Source organism: Magnolia sinica, chromosome 12 (assembly GCF_029962835.1).
Source record: "Magnolia sinica isolate HGM2019 chromosome 12, MsV1, whole genome shotgun sequence".
Lineage (NCBI taxonomy): Eukaryota > Viridiplantae > Streptophyta > Magnoliopsida > Magnoliales > Magnoliaceae > Magnolia > Magnolia sinica.
Window position 1 is genome coordinate 70,751,697 of NC_080584.1, and position 25,237 is coordinate 70,776,933.

Here is a 25,237-nt window from a genome sequence, read left to right on the forward strand (position 1 = left end):
GCCTTTGTGCCCTCCTTACTTTTTGTTATTATATTCACATCTAATGTAACAAGAGCAAAACAAAACGAGAATGTGGATATGATTGTTCTTTTATGTGTGATGCTTCCAATGATACATTTTTATTTTCCTGTGGGTTGCTGCCACTTCTATTTTACTTTCATTGCTTTCTATTTTGCTTATAATAAGGCTATTTGGTTTTATTTATATCAGGCATAGGTGGACTGGTAGATATGAAGCCCGTCTATGGGACAACAGCTGCAAGAAGGAAGGCCAGACTAGAAAGGATGAGCTTCAACAGCTTACCACCTGAACAGAGATCAGGTGGAACAATCCCCGTAAAACCATTTGTAGAAACATTGAGCCACTTCAGCTAAGAATTCCTGCCCAAGCTCTGCGGCAGCGGGCCTGAGAAGAGATTGTTCCATATTAGAAGTGTATCGAGGAGCGGGAAGGTCTGCAATTCCATCTGGAATTGAACCGCTCATGCTGTTATACATGAGACTGAGCAGACGAAGATTCTTCAAGCCTGCGAAGCTCTTCGGTATGGATCCAGAGAGCTGGTTTTCAGACAGGTCTATGTTCATGAGAGACGTTATGTTGCCGAAGCTCCATGGAATCGATCCGCTGAGTTGGTTCCTGAAGAGAAACAGAGTATGAAGATTGGCCAGGTTGCTGAGATAGTCAGGGATTGGGCCGGAGAGATTGGCATACGCCATATCGAGGTACTGAAGTTTGGGCATGCTTCCCAATTGCCATGGGATGCTTCCATGGTAGAAATTGTAGCCAATCTCTATATGGGTCACTGTCTTTAGGTTCCCCAGCTCAGGAGGGATTTCGCCACTCAGTAAATTCCCTGCAAGGAGAAGGAATTCAAGGCTCTTGAATGACTGTACTTTAGGCACATCAATTTGTCACGCGGAGACTAGAGCAACCTCGAGCATGTGCTTTTCTGGAGTGAGGCTTGCCATTCTCACTACATTTCTTTTGACGTTTGGAAGGACAACTTTTCTGAATATCAATTTTGTTGATTACAGTCAAATCTTAGCCATTTTAGATTTTTAAGCAGCAGGACCGATTATAAATATCCTGATGAACTTCATACATATTTGTGATGATTTTGTGGCAGGTTGATAAGGGGATAAGTTCTGAAATAGTCTGTTCTGTTCTTTCAGAGCGTGCAAATTGCCAATGCTGAGGACCGCTTGCTGTTGAGCGCTTCTTCCCATTCCGTCTTCACTTTCTTGCCAATGCTGGGAAATATTATCTTTCAAAAGCAGTGGAACGATGTCTTAGCGATACACAGAAGATAGGAAGAGATTTTCGTCCCTCTCATACAGACACAACGTCCACATCACTGCAGTGGATCATGGTGAACCTAGTGAAGCATCGGGATGTGCAGGCCAAGTTGGTGGAAAAGATCGATCGGGTTGTGGGGGATGGACGAGAAGACATTGAAGATAAGGATTTGCAGCAGATGTCATATCTTAAGGCAGTGATCATTCTAGAAAAGAGTAAGGAATTGTTGGATTATAGAAGCCTGGAAATGAAATGTTGTATTGAAATTGAAATGTGTACTAGAAAAGAAGGAAAAGATTATTATGTGTGTGAATCATTTTATTGTCTTTTTCTTCTAATTGTGTAATTATCTGGCATATAATATAAGTAGATTGTTTCTAAAATTCCTCCTAAAATTTTGTCCTAAAATCTAACCGTTGGCAACATTAAAAGCGTTTAAAACCGTTTCTAAAATTTAATGCCTAAAATGTGACCGTTGGCACCAGAACGGTTTAAAACCATTCCTAAAATTTCGTTTTTAAAAATTGAAATCGTACCCAAAACGGTTCTGAACTGTTCCTGATTTTCTATGATGCCTCGTTTAGGAGTGGTTTCAAACCGTTCCTGAACCATTTAGGAACAGTTTTAAACCGTTCCTAAATGACAATATTAGTATAGTGAGACGGGATCTGATCCCGGGATATAGCAATCCCATGGATCTTAAGACAAACGACTGACATCACCATCATTACCTTTAAATCCCATCCAATCCACCCTAATCCCTTTAAAATTGCTTAGAACGTGTTTGGTTAGAGGGATTGAAAGGGATTGGAAGGTTTAATCCGGCGTCCCAAATAGACTGGATATGGCAATCCCGAGATATAACAATCCCATAAATCTTGCACCAATTCCCTGACTCAGCTATCATTACCTTGAAATCCGTGCAATCCACTCTAATACCATCCAATTCCATCTAATCTGCCCGGCCAAACAGGCCCTTACGTTCAAAGGAGATCAAAGTTGCACTCACAATGATGTACTTATTATATCCATATTAGAATCATGTACAAACCTCAGAGGAACCACACCAGGCAGGATAATGATTTTAACCAGCGAAAAATTCTTAGAACCCAACGTAATGTTTATTTTCCATCCAATCTGTTAATAAAGTCAAAAATCCATCGATGAAGTGGATAAACAAATTTCATATTGATCCCAAACTCCTGTGACCCCCAAAAGGATTTCATTGGTAGACGTTCAATCTCCCACTACTTTTTGCAGTGTGGTCCACTTAATCTTTAGATCTGTCTTATTTTTCGAATCAAGCCTTAATAAGACATCTCCAAATGGATGGATGGTTTGGATATAACACATACCTCAAGATGGGTCTCACAGAACTTGCTGACATCAATACAGCAGCTAGCAGCTGTATAACTGATGTGTGGTACACCAGCCAATCCGCTTCTTCCGGTCGCCGACATCGATCTGATCCAGAACTCCTGTGTCATAGGGACACGGATGGCTTTTGCAAGAAGTTCCTGCACTGTAAACTTGGGTGGGGCCCACCGTGATGTTTTTGAGAAATCTAATCCGTTCATCCATTTTTTTAGATCGTTTTAAGAAATTGAGACCAAAAGTAAGAAGGATACAAGACTTAAGTGGCCCAAGTAATGGCAAATGTAAGTAGGGAATTTTCTAATGTTGAAACTTCCTTGGGTTGACAGTGATGTTTACATGCCATCCATACCGTTCATAACGTCATTACCACTGAGATGAACCGAAACCACAATTCTTAGACTGATTCAAAGCTTCTGTGGCCCAGGAATATTTCAACTGTGTTTGTTCAATCCTTACCTCCTCGGCCCACTTGAATATTGGATCCTGCTTGTTTTTGGCCTCATGTCCTAAAATGATCTCAAAAAACAGATGGACGGATTAGATATCTCACAAACATCACGGTGGGCCCCACCTATGTTTCCAGCGCAGGAACTTCCTGCGAAAGGCTTTGGCAGGAAATCCACGTCCGTGCCTAGCATACGGAACATTTTAAGAGGCAATGACCATCGTTGCTTGGAAGTTGGAGCAGGGACCTACCATTTTGTATAAATAAAATCCAGTCCGTTAAAACCCTTCATCCATTTCAGATGAATGTTTACTCCAAAACGCAGACTATTTTACCACTCAGATTTGCCACTATGAAATTCAAAGGTGAGCGTTCTCTCTTAGCTTGATTCCTTTTCAGTTGCCCCCTTCGCTTTCAGATCAGGATGGGTCCCACGGCCACATCTGGCCGGTACCACCATTCATATTTATGGAGATGGCCATGTTACACTTGACAAAAACCTTCATACGCTGGCAGAATACGACCGTTCATATTTATAGAGACGGCCATCTGACACTTGGCGCGTATACCTTAGCCTTATAAGCTGGAAGATTAATATAGGGACAAGGACAGGGTACACTTGGCACTTATAAAACTCAATCAAAACCGTCCAAATAATAGGTAGCACCTGCATCGGACACACCCAAAAATCATTTTATTGGACAATTATAATATTTGATTAATGGCGGTTGTTGTCCATTTCGGACCTTTGATGGCTATAAATCAATGGTTAGAATTTCTCTTCAGTATCATGTCCCATCCATATTATTCCCTACCACACGAACGGAATGAATTGTGGTATGGGGTATGGTTGCGCACGTGTATAATAGCTCTGTGCACGATTAATCATCATAGTCTGCCAGTGCATCAGATAACCCGTCGGTGGAATTCCAGGGCATTTTTTTCTCATTTCCATCATTCCTTGTAATAACTAATAAAAGAGACTTGCCAACCCCCCACGCATTCGACCCGCACTACGGGTGCCAATCTTGAATTTGTTAGATGTACAGTAGAAACTGTGGGCGCCCCATGAAGGTGACGTGGCAACAAAAAACCATGCTTTATAAGACATTTGAGGATATTTCAAACGCCTACTGGGGAATTACAATCGGCATTAATGGGAATGCTACGTGTGATGTTGTGATCAAGAAGTTCGAATGCAAGACCTTAAGGCGGCAGTGTAACGCGCACGCCAAATTGTTACTGCATCCTAGCAGAACCGCCTCAGGACTGCATTATGCAACCCACATGGGATACATGTGCCAGACCTTAGAAACTGGGAATAAATAATGTCAGGTGCCACTATCACCAAGTTATGAAAGTAAATCTAAGTATGACTGGAACTGAAAATGGGCCGCGGGGGCTGCCCCTCCCAAAATCCGCTCTAATAATTTAAAATGAGCATGGGTTGCCCATCGAAGTTCTATTAAGTCTGAAACTATAGGAAATCGTCGGTCTTATTGGGCTTGAGATCCATCGCAGACGACAAATTCAGACGGCGTCCTGAACTGCACAACTTTAGCTGGGAAGTTAGTGCTTGAAACACACGATTCTCCTAAACATGAATCTAAAACTTAAGTGAAGTACGCCCCACTCATTTGCAAAATTGCAACTAAACTCAATCCATGAGTCGAAAATATTTTCATACTCATATTCGTATAATTACGGCCCCGATGGAGCACCGATAGCCATCGATCGCAAGTAGGGTCCTCACGGTCGATTGAGGCATCTAATCTCCACCCGATTTGGACTAATCATGGATCCTATGATGGGGCATCTACCCCATAGTGCGAATGAGCCAGTGGGCCCCTGAAGGAGCCACGTGGGCCAAAATTCAACCCACTATGGACATGCATGTTAGAAAAGGGGCCCACAGGGCTTTTTAGATACAAAACCTCAACTATTTAAGGCCCAAATTTCACTCCCTCACTCCCATACGAAATTTCAATTGCAGGGAAGAGAGGGAGTGGGGAGAAATGAAGGTAAGAACTCTTTAAGGAGTTGGTTGGGAGGATTTCCCCGCCACCACTACCCACGTTGGAGCTCGCAACCTCGTCCCACCATAAAGGAACAATCGGCGGTAAAAGAAAGGTAATCCTCTAACCCCCTTAAAAAATTTGAGCCTTGTGAATTGTTACATGCGCCCTTATGAGCTAACCTATTTGACGCAGGGCATCCATCCGTTAAATACTCGGCTGGAATCATAGGAGCGACGCTAAGGAATCGTCGGACCAGTACCCCTAGGTGCAGACCATTACCTTTAGGTTATCAATTATCGAACCTATGTCGCAAATAATGATTGTGTATTGAAATTACAGTTACATACAAATCAGGGAAACCCCTTATATTAATTTTACTCTGTAAATTACAAATCATGCTTAGTGTAGCTAAATATTTGAACAAATGCTAGAATAGACGAGATTTGCTGAAATTCCTGCCCATATATATGCCCTACATTTTTCCCTGATACATGCATTTAATTAATTTAATATTTTAGATCCTATGATGATTGAATTATGCACCATGCATGTTCATTTGATTGCCCATATTAATTGGAATATCCTGAATTACTGATAAGTATGTTTGTCTTTCCCTAAAATAGAAATGTTTGTGGCATACTATTAAATTTTAGTCCATTAGTCAATTAGGTTGGCCAGCAAATTAGAAGAACTCACAAGGGCAGTCCTATTGGATCAACTGTCATGGGCCAATTTAACTGATCCATGTCGAAAACAGACAACCAACAGTAGTTGGACTATATGGGATACTTGCACTCAGTGCCGGTTGCACCGTAGTTCACCTGAGTCAGTCGAATTAGTCCACTAGGTGGCCAACCATGTGTGTTCATCATGTATGATCACACATGTTTGAACCTGGGACACTCCATGTGCCCTTAAATGCCCACTTACAACCGCTAGTGATACGATTCATAAGTCTCGAGAGCCGGGTATGATGGTATGGGACACTGTGTTCGAGCTATCGGGCTACGACGGGGTGACGAGCCTCCCCATAGTGATTGCGAGCAATTCAGTTTACAATTTGCTTTTCGTATGAGTTCAGTTAGGAGTGATAAATCTAGAAATGTTTGTGGCATACTATTAAATTTTAGTCCATTAGTCAATTAGGTTGGCCAGCAAATTAGAAGAACTCACAAGGGCAGTCCAATTGGATCGACTGTCATGGGCCAATTTAACTGATCCATGTCGAAAACGGACAACCAACAGTAGTTGGACTATATGGGATACTTGCACTCAGTGCCGGTTGCACCGTAGTTCACCTGAGTCAGTCGAATTAGTCCACTAGGTGGCCAACCATGTGTGTTCATCATGTATGATCACACATGTTTGAACCTGGGACACTCCACGTGCCCTTAAATGCCCACTTACAACCGCTAGTGATACGATTCATAAGTCTCGAGAGCCGGGTATGATGGTATGGGACACTGTGTTCGAGCTATCGGGCTACGACGGGGTGACGAGCCTCCCCATAGTGATTGCGAGCAATTCAGTTTACAATTTGCTTTTCGTATGAGTTCAGTTAGGAGTGATAAATCTAGACGGATCAAGGGTCACAAACACGGGGTTACCATAGTCGCATAGGACTCACCATCGGGTTAGGGCTTTTGATTTCGTGGGAGTGCCTTAGTTTCTCTAACCTTGTTGAACGAATGAACTTAACTAAACACTCGGCTAACATGACCATTGATGTATTTCATTAGCTAGGTGTGACGTCTCGACAATTGAAGTCGCATGATGAGTGAGTGTTGGTCATTTACGAATGTAAAGATGGAGTGACTATGATGGAGTGTTGGATGGCAAGGGCATCCATTATATCATATTGGCATGCACGTGCATTAATAAAAGTATCTAAGGATTGTTTAAGTTGCTTTTCATTAATTGTGCATGTGGATTTGATAATTTGTGTAATTTGATATTAATGGAACCACTGAGTTGATCACTCACTCCCACTCTGGGACAGTATTTTAAAACACCAACCAGACCCTATCTTAACTACAGGTATCAAAAAGTCTGACACACTAGACGAGACGGTCATAGACTCAGAGGAGCTCTCGTACTTCCAGCTGTTGGGCGGGTCATTATAGGCTGCCCTAGGGCCAGCACCAAGATCCTAAGGCAGGGGCATTTTGCATTTTTTGATATATGTATGTTGCTGGGACGCGGTCCTATGTGTTGATCGAATACACGTCATTTTGCTAGTAGAATCTTAAGGTTTAAGTTATGTTTACTTTAGCATACTTGCATTACTTATTTAATTCCTCGAATGCTTATACACCAAGTAATAAACTTAAATCATTCGCTTCCGCAAGACATACGTGACACTCAAAAATTAGGGAGCCGGGCACTACTCAACCTCCAAAATTCAGGGCGTTACAAGCAATACTAACGTCCACCATTGAAACCTTTTTAGGGTTCATCGTGTTGTTTATTTGTCATCCTAACCCGTTGATATAGTCATATACACCTGGATGAAGTGAAAAACCAAATATCATCTTGATCCAAAACTTATGTGGTCACTAAGAATTTTTCAATGGTAGAAATTTAATCCCTACTATGTGGTCCATTTAAGCCTTAAATCTTTCTTATTTTTGGTTACATGGTGTACAATAATATGAAAAAATGAATAGAGAATGCATGCAGATGAAATCCATACATCATGGTGGTCCCTCGTAGCCCAACTTATCCCGAGCATGGAACAGGCCGGGTAGTATCTAATCCGCGCCCGTTTAAGCCTGTTTGCAGGTGAACCTTTCGGACGCAGATTAGATAATGATAATGTCGGTAGTCAAATCGCTACTAATGTGACATCACTAAGCTTTGTGGGCCTCACCATGATGTATGTGTTGTATCCGTACTATCACTATTTAAACGGTGGATGTCACTGTTTTTTCTGTGGTGTGGTCCACCTTAGATTTGGATTTATCTCACTTTCTGGCTCATATCCTAAAACAACGATCTAAAATGGATAGATGGTGTGGATAAGAAACATATGTTCGAAATAATGTATGCCATGTATATTATTTCCTGCTTATCCATGGTCACGCTGTGTAATCTCATGCCCTACGTACTTTTTTCCTATTTTAGAAGATGGGCCAATGAGGGTTTTGTGAGAAACCACCCCATTCATTTATTTTTTTTAAAGCAAAAAATATGATATTATGCTTAAATGAGCGACATGAGTAAGAAAGATTAAAAATTGAATGCCATTCATTGAAACATTGGTGGGGCCACAGCTTGTTTATGACATATCCACCCCATCCATCTATTTCTTCAGCTCATTTTTTAGTAGATCTGAAGCTCAAAATGGGCCACACAACAGGAAACAATGGAAAAGTATATGCACCATTGGAATATCCTGGGCCATCATGTGCCCACTTTAAGCCTTGGATCTGCCTCATTTTTGGACCTGGGCTTTTAAAAAGATGTTGGACATTTAAGAACGGGGGATATAAATCTCAAGTGGGTCACACCATAATGTTTGAGACAAATCTACCCTGTCCATCTATTTTTCAGCTTATTTTATGCCATGACCCCCAAAAATGAAGTGGATATAAATCTCAAGTGGGCCACATGACCATGCCCATAGTTGAAATATTGATAAGGCTAGAGATTATTTGTGACAAATCCACTAGTCCATTTATTTTTCAAGCTTATTTTAAGGCATTGGGCCAAAAATGAGGCAATTCCAAGTTCAAATGAACCACATGGCAGAAATGGTGGGAAAGAACGGGCACCATTAAAATATTTTGATCCCTTTGTGGGGCCCATTTTGAGCCTTGTATCTGCCTCATTTTTTAGTACCATGCCCTTAAATGAGCCGGAAATAACTGATGGACGGAGTAAAACACCACAGTGGCCTAAACATACGGCGTACGAGGGTTGCATCGTAATCAAGTCAACTAAAAGCCATCAATGGGGTTGTTGGACATTTAAGTCCGATAGCGAGGTTGTCCAACCGTAGCTGGAACCAATCATAATGTTTATAAGAAATCCGTTCCACCCATCAGATTTATAATCCTATTTTAATACATGGATCAAAAAAATAAGGCAGATACGACCACACGGACAGGAAAAACCAGAAATTAAAAACTGACCATTGAACATCCCTAGTGTCACATATTATTTATGACAAATCTACTATGTTTATCTGCTAACCCAACTCATTTGAGAGCATGGATGAAAAATATGAGAAGGCAGATTCCAAGCTCAGGTGGCCATAACACATGAAACAGTGAGAAAGAATGTCTACCGTTGAAATATCATGAGGCCATGTGGCGCCTAGTTTGTGGTTTAGATCTGCCTCATTTTTGGGATCTAACCTTAAATGAGATGGAAGGATAGATGAACGGACTGAATTTTACACTGCTCTACGAATGGTCAAGTGACGGTTGGCACCACAATGAATGCAATCGAGTACAGTTTTGTTAATTAAAAAATACAGAAGCTCATATGTGTAGATATTAAATAGCAGGCGGTTTAGTGTTTAACAATTAAAACTGTAGGTGGTTTTGGAAATTAGTGTTACATAAGAGGTTTTTGGTCCATGGTTTAAAAGTCAAGCGGCAAAATGAAAAATTCTCAAGGATTTTCTACAATGAACTGATGGAACGCGCTCTCGATTTGAAAAGGACAGTAATGCCTTTGCTCCCGCAATGTACGGAGGTGAAAGTACATCGCATTAACAGGTGACACGTGTAAATACTCTATGCGGACGTGGATGTATTAAGAAAGCCTCTCCCGGGAAGTTCCTGTGCAAGGATGCTGGGTGGGGCCCACCAAGATGTTTTTGTGAAATCCACCCCTTCCATCCATTTTGAGAGCTCATTTTAGGATGTGAGACCAAAAAAGAGGTGGATTCAAAACTCAAGTGGGTCACATGAGAGGGAAATTTAGGAAAAGAAATTCCCACCGTTGAAACTTTCCTGGGCTCCACCTTGATGTTTATATGCTATCCAAACCGTTTATAAGGTCATCACCAAAAATATAGCCTGCTGCAGAACTTTCAAAGCCATAAGAATGCTTCAACGGTTCTCACTGAATGTCCACTATTTCCTTGTGTGGCCCACTTGAACGTTGAATCCATCTCATTTTTGGTCTCACATACTAAAATGAGCTTTCAAAACGGATGGACGGGGTGGATTTAACAACAACATCTCAATGGATCCCACCCAGCAGGGATTTGGACCGTCTGTCTTCTTATATCGAGAGCACGCTTTGGACCAAAAAACGTTACCATTGGCACAATAATCAAGCATGGCAAAATTGAGTAAAATCATTAGCCGTTCATAAGAAATCTAACGATCTAAATTCATCGTAAAAATATGACTCCAGTAGTGTACTTAATACCATGATTTTTAGTGTATGGAATGACGAGAATATTCTCTAACTGATGAACGGTCCGGATCTTTGTCACATATGGCCTATGCATGCATATCTGATTTAGTGGCACTTCTTGTTTGTTTCTACCAATGTAATCCAGGTTACACATTTATGTGGGTCGCACGTGTGGAGTAGCCGATCACTTCGGAGTCGGAGCGGATTGGGTGCGTCACCGGCCTTACCTAAGACGGTGCAGCCCTTACCTGGGGCCCACCTTGACGTATTTATTCTACATCCATGTCGTCAATCCATTTTGCCCGATCATTTTAGGTCATTAGCTAAAAAATGAAGCATTTCCAAATCCCAAGTGGACTATACTTATAGAAAATAGTAATGATTGAACGCCCAACCATTAAAAACTTCATAACGCCTAAATCTAAGTATGACGGGAGTTGAAAATGGGCCGCGGGGCCGCCCCTCCCAAAATTCGCTCCAATAAACTAAAATGAGTATGACGAAAGTTCTACTAAGTCTGAAACTATAGGAAATCGCCGGCCTCACTGGGCTTGAGATCCATCGCAAACGACAAATCCAGACGGCGTCCTGAACTGCACAACTTTAGCCGGGAAGTTAGTACTTGAAACACGCGATTCTCCTAAACATGAATCTGAAACTTAAGTGAAGTACGCCCCACTCATTTGCGAAATTGCAACTAAACTCAATCCATGAGTCGAAGATATTTCCCTACTCATATACGTATAATTACGGTCCTAATGGAGCACTGATAGCCGTCGATCGCAAGTAGGGTCCTCACAGTCGATTGAGGCATCTGATCTCCACCCAATTTGGACTAATCACGGATCCTATGATGGGGCATCTTCCCCATAGTGTGAATGAGCCAGTGGGCCCCTGAAGGAACCACGTGGGCTAAAATCCAGCCCACTATGGACATGCATGTTAGAAAAGGGGGCCACAGGGCTTTTTAGACACAAAACTTAAACTATTTAAGGCCCAAATTTCACTCCCTCACTCCCATACGAAATTTCAATTGCAGGGGAGAGAGGGAGTGGGGAGAAATGAAGGTAAGAACTCTTTAAGGAGTTGGTTGGGAGGATTTCCCCGCCACCACTACCCACGTTAGAGCTCGCAACCTCGTCCCGCCATAAAGGAGCGGAAAAAGAAAGGTAATCCTCTAACCCCCTTAAAAATTTTGAGCATTGTGGATTGTTACATGCGCCCTTATGAGCTAACCTATTTGATGCAGGGCATCAATCCGTTAAATACTCGGCTGGAATCATAGGAGCGACGCTAAGGAATCGTCGGACCAGTACCCCTGAGTGCAGACCATTACCTTTAGGTTGTCAATTATCGAACCTATGTCGCAAATAATGATTGTGTATTGAAATTACAATTGCATACGAATCAGCGAAACCCCTTATATTAATTTTACTCTATAAATTACAAATCATGCTTAGTGTAGCTAAATATTTGAACAAATGCTAGAATAGACGAGATTTGCTGAAATTCCAGCCCATATATATGCCCTACATTTTTCCCTGATACATGTATTTAATTAATTTAATATTTTAGATCCTATGATGATTGAATTATGCACCCCGCATGTTCATTTGATTGCCCATATTAATTGGAATATCCTGAATTACTGATAAGTATGCTTGTCTTTCCCTAAAATAGAAATGTTTGTGGCATACTATTAAATTTTAGTCCATTAGTCAATTGGGTTGGCCAGCAAATTAGAAGAACTCACAAGGGCAGTCCTATTGGATCAACTGTCATGGGCCAATTTGACTGATCCATGCCGAAATCGGCCAACCGACAGTAGTTGGACTACACGGGATGCTTACACTCAGTGCCGGTTGCACCGTAGTTCACCTGAGTCAGTCGAATTAGTCCACTAGGTGGCCAACCATGTATGTTCATCATGTATGATCACACATGTTTGAACCTGAGACACTCCACGCGCCCTTAAATTCCCACTTACAACCGCTAGTGATACGATTCATAAGTCTCGAGAGCCGGGTATGATGGTATGGGACACTGTGTTTGAGCAATCGGGCTACGACGGGGTGACGAGCCTCCCCATAGTGATTGCGAGCAATTCAGTTTGCAATCTGTTTTTCATATGAGTTCAGTTGGGAGTAATAAATCTAGATGGATCAAGGGTCGCAGGCGCGGGGCCACCATAGCCGCCATAGGACTCGCCATCGGGTTAGGGCTTTTGATTTCATGGGAGTGTCTTGGTTTCTCTAACCTTGTTGGAGGAACGAACTTAACTAAACACTCGGCTAACATGACCATTGATGTATTGCATTAGCTAGGTGTGACGTCTCGACAATTAATGTCGCATGATGAGCGAGTGTTGGTCATTTGCGAATGTAAAGATGGAGTGACTATGATGGAGTGTTGGATTGCAAGGGCATCCATTATATCATATTAGCATGCACGTACATTAATAAAAGTATCTAAGGATTGTTTAAGTTTCTTTTCATTAATTGTGCATGTGGATTTGATAATTTGTGTAATTTGATGTTAATGGAACCACTGAGTTTATCACTCATTCCCACTCTGGGACAGTATTTTAAAACACCAACCAGACCCTATCTTAACTACATGTATCAAAAAGTCTGACACACTAGACGAGACGGTCATAGACTTAGAGGAGCTCTCGTACTTCCAGCTGTTGGGCGGGTTTTTATAGGCTGCCCTAGAGCCAGCACCAAGATCCTAAGGCAGGGGCATTTTGCATTTTTTGATATATGTATGTTACTGGGACGCGGTCCTATGTGTTGATCGAATACACGTCATTTTGCTAGTAGAATCTTAAGGTTTAAGTTATGTTTACTTTAGCATACTTGCATTACTCATTTAATTCCTCGAATGCTTATACACCAAGTAATAAATTTAAATCATTCGCTTCCGCAAGGCATAAGTGACACAAAAAAATTAGGGAGTCGGGCACTACTCAACCCTCGGTGTTAACAAGCAATACTAAGGACGTCCACTATTGAAACCTTTTTAGGGCTCACGGTGTTGTTTATTTGTCATCCTAACCCATTGATATGGTCATATACACCGGGATGAAGTGAAAAACCAAATATCATCTTGATCCAAAACTTATGTGGTCACTAAGAATTTTTCAATGGTAGAAATTTAATCCCTACTATGTGGTCCATTTGAGCCTTAAATCTTTCTTATTTTTGGGTACATGGTGAACAATAATATTAAAAAATGAATAGAGAATGCATGCAGATAAAATCCATCATTATGGCGGTCCCTCGTAGCCCAACTTATCCCGAGCATGGAACAGGCCAGGTGGTATCTAATCCGCGCCCGTTTCAGCCTGTTTACAGGTGAACCTTACAGACGCAGATTAGATAATGACAATGTTGGTAGTCAAATCGCTACTAACGTGACATCACTAAGCTTTGTGGGCCTCACCATGATGTATGTGTTGTATTCGTACTATCACTGTTTAAACGGTGGATGTCACTGTTTTTTCTGTGGTGTGGTCCACCTTAGATTTGGATTTATCTCACTTTCTGGCTCATATCCTAAAATAACGATCCAATATGGATAGATGGTGTGGATAAGAAACATATTTTTGAAATAATGTATGCCATGTATATTATTTCCTGCTTATCCATGGTCACGCTGCGTAATCTCATGCCCTACATCCTTTTTTCCTATTTTAGAAGATGGGCCAGTGAGGGTTTTGTGAGAAACCATCCCATTCATTTATTTTTTTTAAAGCAAAAAATATGATATTATGCTTAAATGAGCGACATGAGTAAGAAAGATTAAAAATTGAATGCCATTCATTGAAACATTGGTGGGGCCACAGCTTGTTTATGACAAATCCACCCCATCCATCTATTTCTTCAGCTCATTTTTTGGTAGATCTAAAGTTCAAAATGAGCCACACAATAGGAAACAATGGAAAGGTATGTGCACCATTGAAATATCCTAGCCATCATGTGCCCACTTTAAGCCTGGATCTGCCTTATGTTAGGACCTAGGCTTTTAAATGAGCTGGCAAAACCGATTTAAGCCGTGGGGAGGGTTGCATGGAAAACAATGTTCAAAAAAGATGTTGGACATTTAAGTATGGGTAGGCTTGGCTTACCTTTCCTTACCTTACCTTACGTGCAGCCCACCATAATGTTTGAGGCAAATCTACTTCTTTTTTTTTCTTTTTTCAGACACTCACGCCACGGTGGGATTTCACCACCTATGGATACTCGAACTATTGACCGGGTGTTGAAACTCCAAATCTACCAGCGGAGCAAGAGTAAGGATCCTAACAAATCTATCCTGTCAAAATATTTTTCAGCTTATTTTATGACATGGCTCCAAAAAAATGAAGCGGATATAAATCTAAGTGGGCCTCATGACCATGCCCATAGTTGAAATATTGATAAGGCTAGAGATTATTTGTGACAAATCCACTAGTCCATTTATTTTTCAAGCTCATTTTAAGGCATTGGGCAAAAAATGAGGCAATTCCAAGTTCAAATGACATGAAAGAAATGGTCGGAAAGAACGGGCACCATTAAAATATATTGATCCCTTTGTTGGGCCCATTTTGAGCCTTGTATCTGCCTATTTTTTAGAACCATGCCCTTAAATGAGCCGGAAATAACTGATGGACGGAGTAAAACACCACAGTGGCCTAAACATACGGTGTACGAGGGTTGCATCGTAATCAAGTCAATTAAAAGCTATCAATGGGGTTGTTGGACATTTAAGTCCGATAGCGAGGTTGTCCAACCGTAGCTGGAACCAATCATAATGTTTATAAGAAATCGGTTCTATCCATCAGATTTATAATCTTATTTTCATACATGGGTCAAAAAACTAAGGCAGATACGACCACACGGACAAGAAAAACCAGAAATTAAACACTGACCATTGAAAATCCCTAGTGCCACATATTATTTATGACAAATCTACTATGTCTATCTGCTAACCCAACTCATTTGAGAGCATGGACGAAAAATATGAGAAGGCAGATTCCAAGATCAGGTGGGCCATAACACATGAAACAGTGAGAAAGAATGTCTACTGTTGAAATATCATGAGGCCATGTGGCGCCTAGTTTGTGGTTTAGATCTGCCTCATTTTTGGGATCTAACCTTAAATGAGATGGAAGGATAGATGAACGGACTGAATTTTACACTGCTCTACGAATGGTCAGAGTGACGGTTGGCACCACAATGAATGCAATCGAGTACGGTTTTGTTAATTAAAAAGTACAGAAGCTGATATGTGTAGGTATTAAATAGCAGGCGGTGTGGTGTTTAACGATTAAAACTGTAGGTGGTTTTAGAAAATAGCTTTAATATAAGAGGTTTTTAATCCATAGTTTAAAAGTCAAGCGGCGAAATGAAAAATTCTCTTGGATTTTCTATTTCAAACGCGCTCTCTATTTGAAAAAGACAGTAATGCCCTTTGCTCCCGCAATGTACGGAGGCGAAAGTCCTTCGCATTAACAGGTGACACGTGTAAATACCCTATGCGGACGCGGATTTATTAAGAAACCTTTCCCGGAAGTTCCTGCGCAAGGATGCTGGGTGGGGCCCACCAAGATGTTTTTGTGAAATCCACTCCTTCGATCCATTTTGAGAGCTCATTTTAACATGTGAGACCAAAACCGAGGTGGATTCAAAACTCAAGTGGGTCACATGAGAGGGAAATTTAGGAAAAGAAATTCCCACCGTTGAAACTTTCCTGGGCTCCACCTTGATGTTTATATGCTATCCAAACCGTTTATAAGGTCATCACCAAAAATATAGCCTGCTGCAGAACTTTTAAAGCCATAAGAATGCTTCAACGGTTCTCACTGAATGTCCACTATTTCCTTTTGTGTGGCCCACTTGAACGTTGAATCCATCTCATTTTTGGTCTCACATACTAAAATGAGCTTTCAAAACGGATGGACGGGGTGGATTTAACAACAACATCTCAATGGATCCCACCCAGCAGGGATTTGGACCGTCTGTCTTCTTATATCGAGAGCACGCTTTGGACCAAAAAACGTTACCTTTGGCACAATAATCAAGCATGTCAAAATTGAGTAAAATCATTAGCCGTTCATAAGAAATCTAACGATCTAAATTCATCGTAAAAACATGACTCCAGTAGTGTACTTAATACCATGATTTTTAGTGTATGGAATGACGAGAATATTCTCTAACTGATGAACGGTCCGGATCTTTGTCACGTATGGCCTATGCATGCATATCTGATTTAGTGGCACTTCTTGTTTGTTTCTACCAATGTAATCCAGGTTACACATTTATGTGGGTCGCACGTGTGGAGTAGCCAATCACTTCGGAGTCGGAGCGGATTGGGTGCGTCACCGGCCTTACCCAAGACGGTGCAGTCCTTACCTGGGGCCCACCTTGATGTATTTATTCTACATCCATGCCGTCCATCCATTTTGCCCGATCATTTTAGGTCATTAGCTAAAAAATTGAAGCAGATCCAAATCCCAGGTGGACTATACTTATAGAAAATAGTAGTGATTGAACGGCCAACCATTAAAAACTTATAACGCCCGTTGAAATGTTTTTTTTTATTTATTATTATTGTTTATTTTCCATCCAATCAGTTGATAAGCTCACAGAAAACTGGACGAAGGGAAATAACAAATATCAGCTTAAATGAAAAACTTTTGTGGCCTGAGCTTTTAACGGTCAATTCTTTTTTTTTTTTACACACACACACACCCCCACACACTCACGCTAGTGGAATTTCACCACCTATGGGTATTTGAACCCTCGACCGGGTGTTGAAACTCCACCACCTATGGGTATTTAAACCCTCGACCGGTAGTTGAAACTCCTGAGAGTCTACCACCCGAGCAATCCCTACTACTTCATGAGGTACACTCATTTGGATCTATTTCAACTTTTAGGTCATGCTTTAAAATAATTAGAAAAATATATGAACAGTTGGAAATTGCAAAAACACTCAGTGCATAGTTAAGCTTGCTTAACATATAATGGCACAATCAAATCCAGACGAGAACAATTCAAATTCTCATGCAAGAAAGCATCATGGCACAAACTGAAGAGCAACACAATAGGAAAGAAGAGATTATAAGAGATGGTAGTTTACCGAATCGAATAGGCCTCCCGTTTCTTTTAACAAGCCCTGGCTATGCCTTTGAACTCTTGAGAATGAATTAGAAAGTCATAATGCACATCTCTCTCTTCGAAAACTCAATTAAACTTGTTATGTAGTGTTATTGAAACCTTTCAGATTTTTGCCAACTGAAAATTTAACATCCTTGGGCATTACCTTTGATTTATCAATTTGAGTATATATTCATGCATGCATTCGCATGTGTTTGAGACTAAAATGAGTGATGTGGGGTCCAACAAACTCGTCCGAAAAAATGGAAGTTTAAACTTTAAAGAGTGGGGAACGACCCTGACAATACCTTCGCCAATCCGGTGGTGCAAAGGCAAAAAAAAAAAAGGTAATTGTTGGACAGTTCCCGATGGTGCCACCGCCAAAAAATGAACAGCAGGCGGTGGTGCCAACGCTGAATCGGCGTGCCGCCACAACTCTCTATCCAGCAATATTCTGTATGTCCAACAAACCCGCCCGAAAGAATGGAAGTTTAAACTTTAAAGAGTAGGGACCGACCCCGACAATACCACCGCCAATCCGGCGACACAAAGGCCATAAAAAGTAGTTTTTGGACAGTCCCCGACATGGCAATGGCATGCCACTGCTAAAAAATGAACAGTAGGTGGTGGTGCCAACGCTGAATCGGTGTGCCGCCGCAACACCCTATCCAGCAATATTCTGCATGTTCAAATTTTGGCAGTTTCAGTGCACTAACTTCAAAAATTCATATCTTTTGTTTTACAATTCCAATTAAGATAATTTTCAAAATCTAGATTGAAACTTTATGAGTATAGTTTCATATAAAAATAAATAAGAAATAAAAACAATATTAAAAAGAGGTAAATTTTAGAGTGCTTTGGAAACTGTACGAAAAAACTTGGTTTTATACAGCTGGTACTTCTGGAATTTTTAGAATTTTTCTAGAACTCAAAATGTAATGAAATTTGGTGGAAATAAAGTAGACTTGATGATAAAATCTTAAAAAATAATAAAAATAATTTAATAACTAAAGGTGCTAAAAATATTATATGAAATAGATCTATTGAAACTGAAAATTTCTACAACTAGACATTGTTGACGGGTCGTGCATATCTTTTTCATCTTAGAATTTTTATATTCGGTGTCTTCTTAGTAATTATTTCTAATCATATTAGGAATCATCATATATGATTAAATTAAGATTTTTTATTTTTAGTATATTTTATTAATATGGGTAGTTTTGATTATAGTTAAATTATGATTCTTGATTAGGATGATTAGAGCCGAATTACCATTTCCACTAATTGTGAATAGGTCACACTATAAACTTAGCTAATCTAAATCCTAATCATTGCATACAAGAAATCTCCCTACACAAGTCATTCCAGAAATGCTCTAATTATCCGAATAAGCTCTAGACAGCTCATTAGTGGGCCACTAAACCTGAGGTTATAGAAAGACAATCGTCTTAGTGGGCTTGATGTCCATTCATGGGGGGCAAACCAAGAAAGTACCCAAAACTACTCAACTTGGACTAGAGGCCAAGTGCTTGAAATGCACGAATGCTTTACGCTGAAACCTTAAACTTAAGTGAAATAGACATTCCGTTCTTCAGCAAAGTTGTGGCTTTCTAACTATTAGATCACGACCAAACTCAAGGTGCGAGTTAAAGATATTTTTTCGTTCATTTTTATATAGTCGTGGTCCCAATCGACCACCGATGACCGTCAATCGTAAGGGGGGCCCCCTCGGCTGATTAAAGCATCCGATCATCGCCTAGTTGTAATGAAACATAGATCCTATAGCGGGGCACATGCCCCCAGTTGTAATTAAGCCAGTGAGCTCTCAAAAAGACCTTGTAAGTCGAAAACATCCTCCCCCAAAGCAAGTTTAATGGAAAAATGGGCACCAGGGATATTTGTGTACATTCTAGCACTCTAAATAGCCCTCATTTCCCACTCTCTCACTCCCATACGTATTTTCACTTGCAATAAGAGGGAGAAAGAGAGAGGAGAAGAGGGGGAGGAAGTGTAGGAGGGGGATGATTAGAGGATTCGCCCCATCCCCGTTAGCCACGATGTTGTCATGATTGTGTTACACCACCGGAATTACCCCGACGACAAATATAGGTAACTATCGAGCCTTTCTTTGATATTTGGGCCTTGAGGGACAATTACATGTACCCTTGCGAGCTAATCGTGTTGGTGCAGGGCACCGGCAAGCCGACCTACGGAACCCTAGCCTTAGGAGTGAGTCCGAATTCGACATGCCAATCCAAGTTTCGGACCATTACCCCTAGTTTGTCGTTTATTGAACCCCATGTCACGATTAATGATTTGTGTCATGAATAGATGAATGCATCCTAATATATGCATATTCGTATGGCCCATTTACTTTCCATGAATTACTATTTATGTATAATAAAGCATGTGTGTTCAATTGGTTGCTAGAATAGGTTGAATTTGCTAATTTATTATTCATGCTTCCTACTACTCACTTGTCTATGCACTCAATTTGCCTTTTCGCCCATGAATTATTACGTTAGTCGTAACATGGCCTGCATGTTCGATGAAATGCCCAGTAGAGTAGAATTTTCTGATTTATTGTTTGTATCATTCCATATAAGCTGCGTAGTTGATTTATTAGTATCATTAGTTAACTGGGACTACTTGGGTAGTTGGGTTGGCTAGCAAACTGCAGACCCACGAGGGCGGCCCTGACTAGGTCGGCCACCCCAGACTAGTTCGATTGACCTGAGGCTAGAGCTATATATGAATCGAGTTAGCTTGGTGAGCTCAATCGACTCGACTCGAAAAAGCTCGATTTGACTCAGTTAGAAACCGAGTTTGAGTCGAGTCGAGCTAATTTTTTTAGCTTGAAAAAATTTCGAGTCGAGTTCGAGCTTGCTCGAGCTTGATTCGGATTAAACCCCAACTCGAATCTAACTCAAATCGAACCAGTTCAGTGACTTTGTTATTTTGATATTGATGTTGCTCAGCAAGTGTTTGATGAAATGACTCAACGAAGTGTCGACTGGTGGCGAGGAAGGTATGGATATGAAACAAATACCCTTGTATCTTAATTTTTATGTTGCCTACTGAGTGCTTGATGAAATATATGTAAACTGATGTTGCTGTTTTACATTCTGTGAGAAATTGAAGGTGCACTCCATGTGTTTCAGAAAATGTCGCAGAGGCTCGATCTTAGCTCCAACTTAGCTCGAACTGGCCCGAGCAACTAATCGAACCGAGCCGAGCTAGCAGTCAAGCTCGAGAACGGAGCCGAGCCGAGTTTGAGCTGGAGTTAGCTAGTGGTCGAGTCGAGTCGATCTATTCCAAGCTCGACTCGTGTACACCTCTACCCAGTGCGAACGCAGAAAACTGACAGTAGTCGAACTAAATGGGATGCTTACACCTAATGCCAGTTACATCGAGGTTCGCTCGAGTCTACCGAACTAGGCTAATAGCCGATTAACCATGTGTGTCCACCATATACGATCACACCTGCCTGAATCTAGAACACCCCATACCCATGAGAAGCTTACCAATAACTATTAGTGACACGATCCTCGAGTCTCAGGAGCCGGGCATGGTAATATGAGACACTATGTTCGTGTTGTCGGCTTACGTTGGGGTGATGAGTCTTCTCCTAGTTACTAATGAGCAATTAATGAGGCTATGAGCCCAGTACATTAAACTATAATGATGTCGCGACCACTCCACAATTACATTTTTGTAACGACCCTTACCTTATTTGTGGGCACACTCCACCCATCGATGGGCAGCCTAAATCTGTGTGCCCGGGCTATGTCATCCAGATCTGTAGTAATTGGTCAGGTCAGTGTTAGCCTTACATTGATTGAAGAGTTGTCATCTGGGTGGTAAACCCTAATACAGATAAAGGATCGCAGGCATAGAGTCGTCATGGCAGCCATAAACCTAATAATTTGGATAAGGCCATTGACTAAGTGGAGGTGTTCTAACTTCTCTAATTTTGCTGGATGAACCAACTTAATTAATTTATTTAACTAACATCAACACTCATTGCATCGCATTAGTCTAGAATGTGATGACTTGGGCGTCGTGGTCGCATGATGAGGGAGTGTTGGCATTTGCTAATGAAGCATCGGACTCACTTATGAAGGAGTGTTGGATTGTAAGGGCATGCATTATCTCATAACAACATGCACATGCATCAATAAGAGTACTTGGGAAGTGAATGTTTAAGTTGCTTTATCATTACCTGTGCTAGTGGAGTTGATAACATGTGTAACTTGGAGTTAATGGAACCACTGAGTTGATCACTCACTCCTACTCTAGGATGGTATTTAAAACATCATCCATACAATATTATTGATGCATGTTATAATGTCCTTTATTTTCGCTATTTTGGACTTCCAAGAATCCTTGAAAATTTTTAATATAATTAACTTATGTTATCACTTATTGACCATTGAGACTCAATGTTAGCTTATACACAGGTAGTAGTAGTAAAGAACTGCACAAATCCGATTAATCAACCGTAGGAAGCTAACGAATTCGTCTAATCACTTAAACATCGGGCTTAGCCTCGTGATTTGTTCACATAGGGCCTAAATCTAACTGATCTATCACTGATTAATCAAGACAACTGCATCTAAATAAAGACCTACCAAAAGCTAAGACAAGTAGGAGTCAGATCTTAATCAACAAATCAAACTGACTCACTTATCCTTTTAGCCTAAGAACTAACAGCTTAGAGTGATTTAACTTAATCGCTATTTTCACAAATTGTGAATATGTTATACTTTGAACATGGTTAATCCAAACCTTAATCATTGCGCACAAATAATCTGGCTACCCAATTCATTTCAGAAATACTTTGATTATCCAAACAAGCTCTAAACCACTCGTTAGTGGGCCATTAAACCTGAGACTATAAAAAAACATTTGTCTTAGTAGGCTTAACATCCATCGTGAGACATCAAGCCAAGGTCGCATTTTGAATTGCTCAACTTGGACCCGCATGCCAAGTGCATGAGATGTGTAAATGCCTTAAGTAAAAAAGCTAAAATTTAAGTGAAACTAGTCCATTGCTCTTTTGTCAAATTATAACTTTCAAACCGTCGGTTTTTAGCCAAATTTGGGATACTGACTAAAGATATTTCTCTACACATATTTGTATAGCTACGGCCCCGATTGATCATCGGTGACTGTCAATCTAAGTTAGGGCCTTCCTAGTTGATCGACACGTCCAATCATTATATATTTATGTCCAAACAAAGATTGCATTGTTGGACACCTATTTCATGGGTTAGATTGACATGTATGCCTCCAAATGGGTCTCATTGATTGGAAATAACCCCCTCCAAGGTTATTATAATGAATAAAGGGTCATTGGGACCATTTGCACCACATCTTACAATATAAATATCCATCTATTTCTCACCCCCTCTCCCCATACGAATTTTTCTTTAGAAATGGAGAAGAGAAAGAGGAGAAAGGAGAAGAGAGAGAGAGAGAGAGAGAGAGAGAGAGAGAGAGAGAGAGAGCTTGGGGTGTGAGTGTCGGTGCACCTCCACCCTCTCATCTCTTTAGTCGCCTCGCAGTAGCCGGAGTCGTCATTGGAACTTTTCCAGCAATTGTTGGAGGTAAGTGTTGAATCTCACTTATAATTTAGGGTTTCAATAGTTATTTATATCTAAACTCACAAGCTTGTATACTTATTCAGGTCTTTTAACGATTTTCTCTAAAAACCTAATCCTAGGGTGTTGTGAATTGGGCGAATCCTTAAAAGGTGTAGACCATTATGCCTAGGTTTTCATTTATCAACCCATGAGGATCTTAGTTAATAATTAGTTGCTTGTAGATGAATTGGTCTACGCTAATATGTTACTATTTTGATTTTACTATAACATATGTTATCGGTTAGATATGGATGCTCACATGTTTGATGAAATGTCTAAGTGGTGGAATATCTTGCTTTGTTGATGCTCACATGCTTGATTTAATGCTTAAGTAGTTGTATTACTTTATTTGTGCTCACATGTTTGATTAATGTTTTAGTGAATGTAGTACTTTATGGATGTTTACATGTTCGATGAAATGCCTAAGTGATTGTGTAGTAGAACTTATGCTATAATTGCACGATGTAGTGTTTAGTACATAACGATACTTAGGATTGTTATGACGTTGGGTCAGTTGGCTAACCACCTGAACTAAATGGGTGGCCCGAGTTAGGGAGGCCACCCTAAGCTTATTCGATTGACCCAGGTTGAACACGAACGACCAACAGTAGCTGAACTACATAGGATGCTTGCACACAATGCCGGTTGCACTGGGGTTCTCCCAAGTCAATCAAATTAGTCTACTAGTCGACTAATCATATATGTTTAAAATGTATGATACGACCAAATTGAATCTAGGATAATTCGTTCACAATGGATGGTTCATTCATAACAGTCAGTGCGATACGATCTCCATAAGACTTATGAGTCAGGCATCACCGTATCTAATCTGTCGGCCTATGCTGGGGTGACGAGCCTCTCCGTAGTGACTAGTGAGCACTAATGGAGGTGATAGACCATTGTTCGAATGACCCCCGTCAAATTATCTGACCAATGGTTGTGTGTCAGAGTACTATTCGAACGACTCAGGCGTGAATGTAATTGGGTGATGGGCCATTTCCTTTGTGGTGGTTTGATTTTATGTGATAAGCCTACACATCAGAACTGAGTTATCATACTCAATGTTTGAGTGATGACCCATATAAGGTTAATCCTCATACATTTGGGTATCACACCGTACTTTTGAAATTGTTGATTAGTAAGATAAATAGGTGATACTTAAAGTTGGATCAAAGGATACTGGTAAAGAGCCGTTATATGCAGTAACAAGCCACGTGATCCGGATAAGGACTCATGACATAACATCATTTTCTTAACTTTGCCAATATGCTAGATAAATAGAATGTAATAATTATTCGGCTAACATACGTATCAATCGCATTGCATTAGATAGGATGTACTGATTTGGCGTTAGAGTCGCATGATGAGGGAGTGTTAGCATTTACGAAATAGGCGTTGAAGTCACTTGTAAGGGAGTATTGGATTATGAGGTGCATGCATCATTTCATAATCTCCCTCATGCATTTAACAAGAGTATTTAGGAAGTGCTTGATTTCTTGTTTTATCATTAACTACGCTGATTGAATCGAAAACATGTGTGACTTAGAACTAATGGAACCACTGAGTTAGCTACTCACTCCCACCTGAGACGGTATTTTAAAATACCAACCAAGCATATTATTGATGCAGGTACTTATGAGACCTCAGACAGGTAGGCTTATATCAGCTTGTGCCACCTTTGTCATGTTTTAGAGGATTTGGTGAAAACTGAAAACTTTAAACTTTAATCGTCTTGGGTATGTTCATTATAACTTGTATAATTTTCATTTTGGACGATCATTACTATTGGAGTTGTATTTTTTTTTACTGTCAGCCCTATATTTCTGGTTTTTGTTATCTCTACCTCGCTTTGGATTCGCTAAATTGAATTACACTACTTTGATTGCTAGTATGTGAAATAAATGTGAATCTGAACGAGGTCACACGTGCGTTTTCATTTGG

At 40.6% G+C, this 25,237-nt stretch overlaps 1 protein-coding gene across 1 annotated transcript; it reads right to left on the minus strand.

Moving 5' to 3' along the window:
* Nucleotides 1-317: 317 nt before the first annotated feature.
* LOC131220230 (leucine-rich repeat receptor-like protein kinase TDR) lies at nt 318-1,226 on the minus strand. Its single transcript, XM_058215188.1, has 2 exons — nt 1,103-1,226; nt 318-853 (listed from the first exon to the last, which is right to left on the minus strand). The coding sequence occupies exons 1-2, from the start codon at nt 1,224-1,226 to the stop codon at nt 318-320; spliced, it is 660 nt and encodes a 219-aa protein (XP_058071171.1).
* Nucleotides 1,227-25,237: the final 24,011 nt, after the last annotated feature.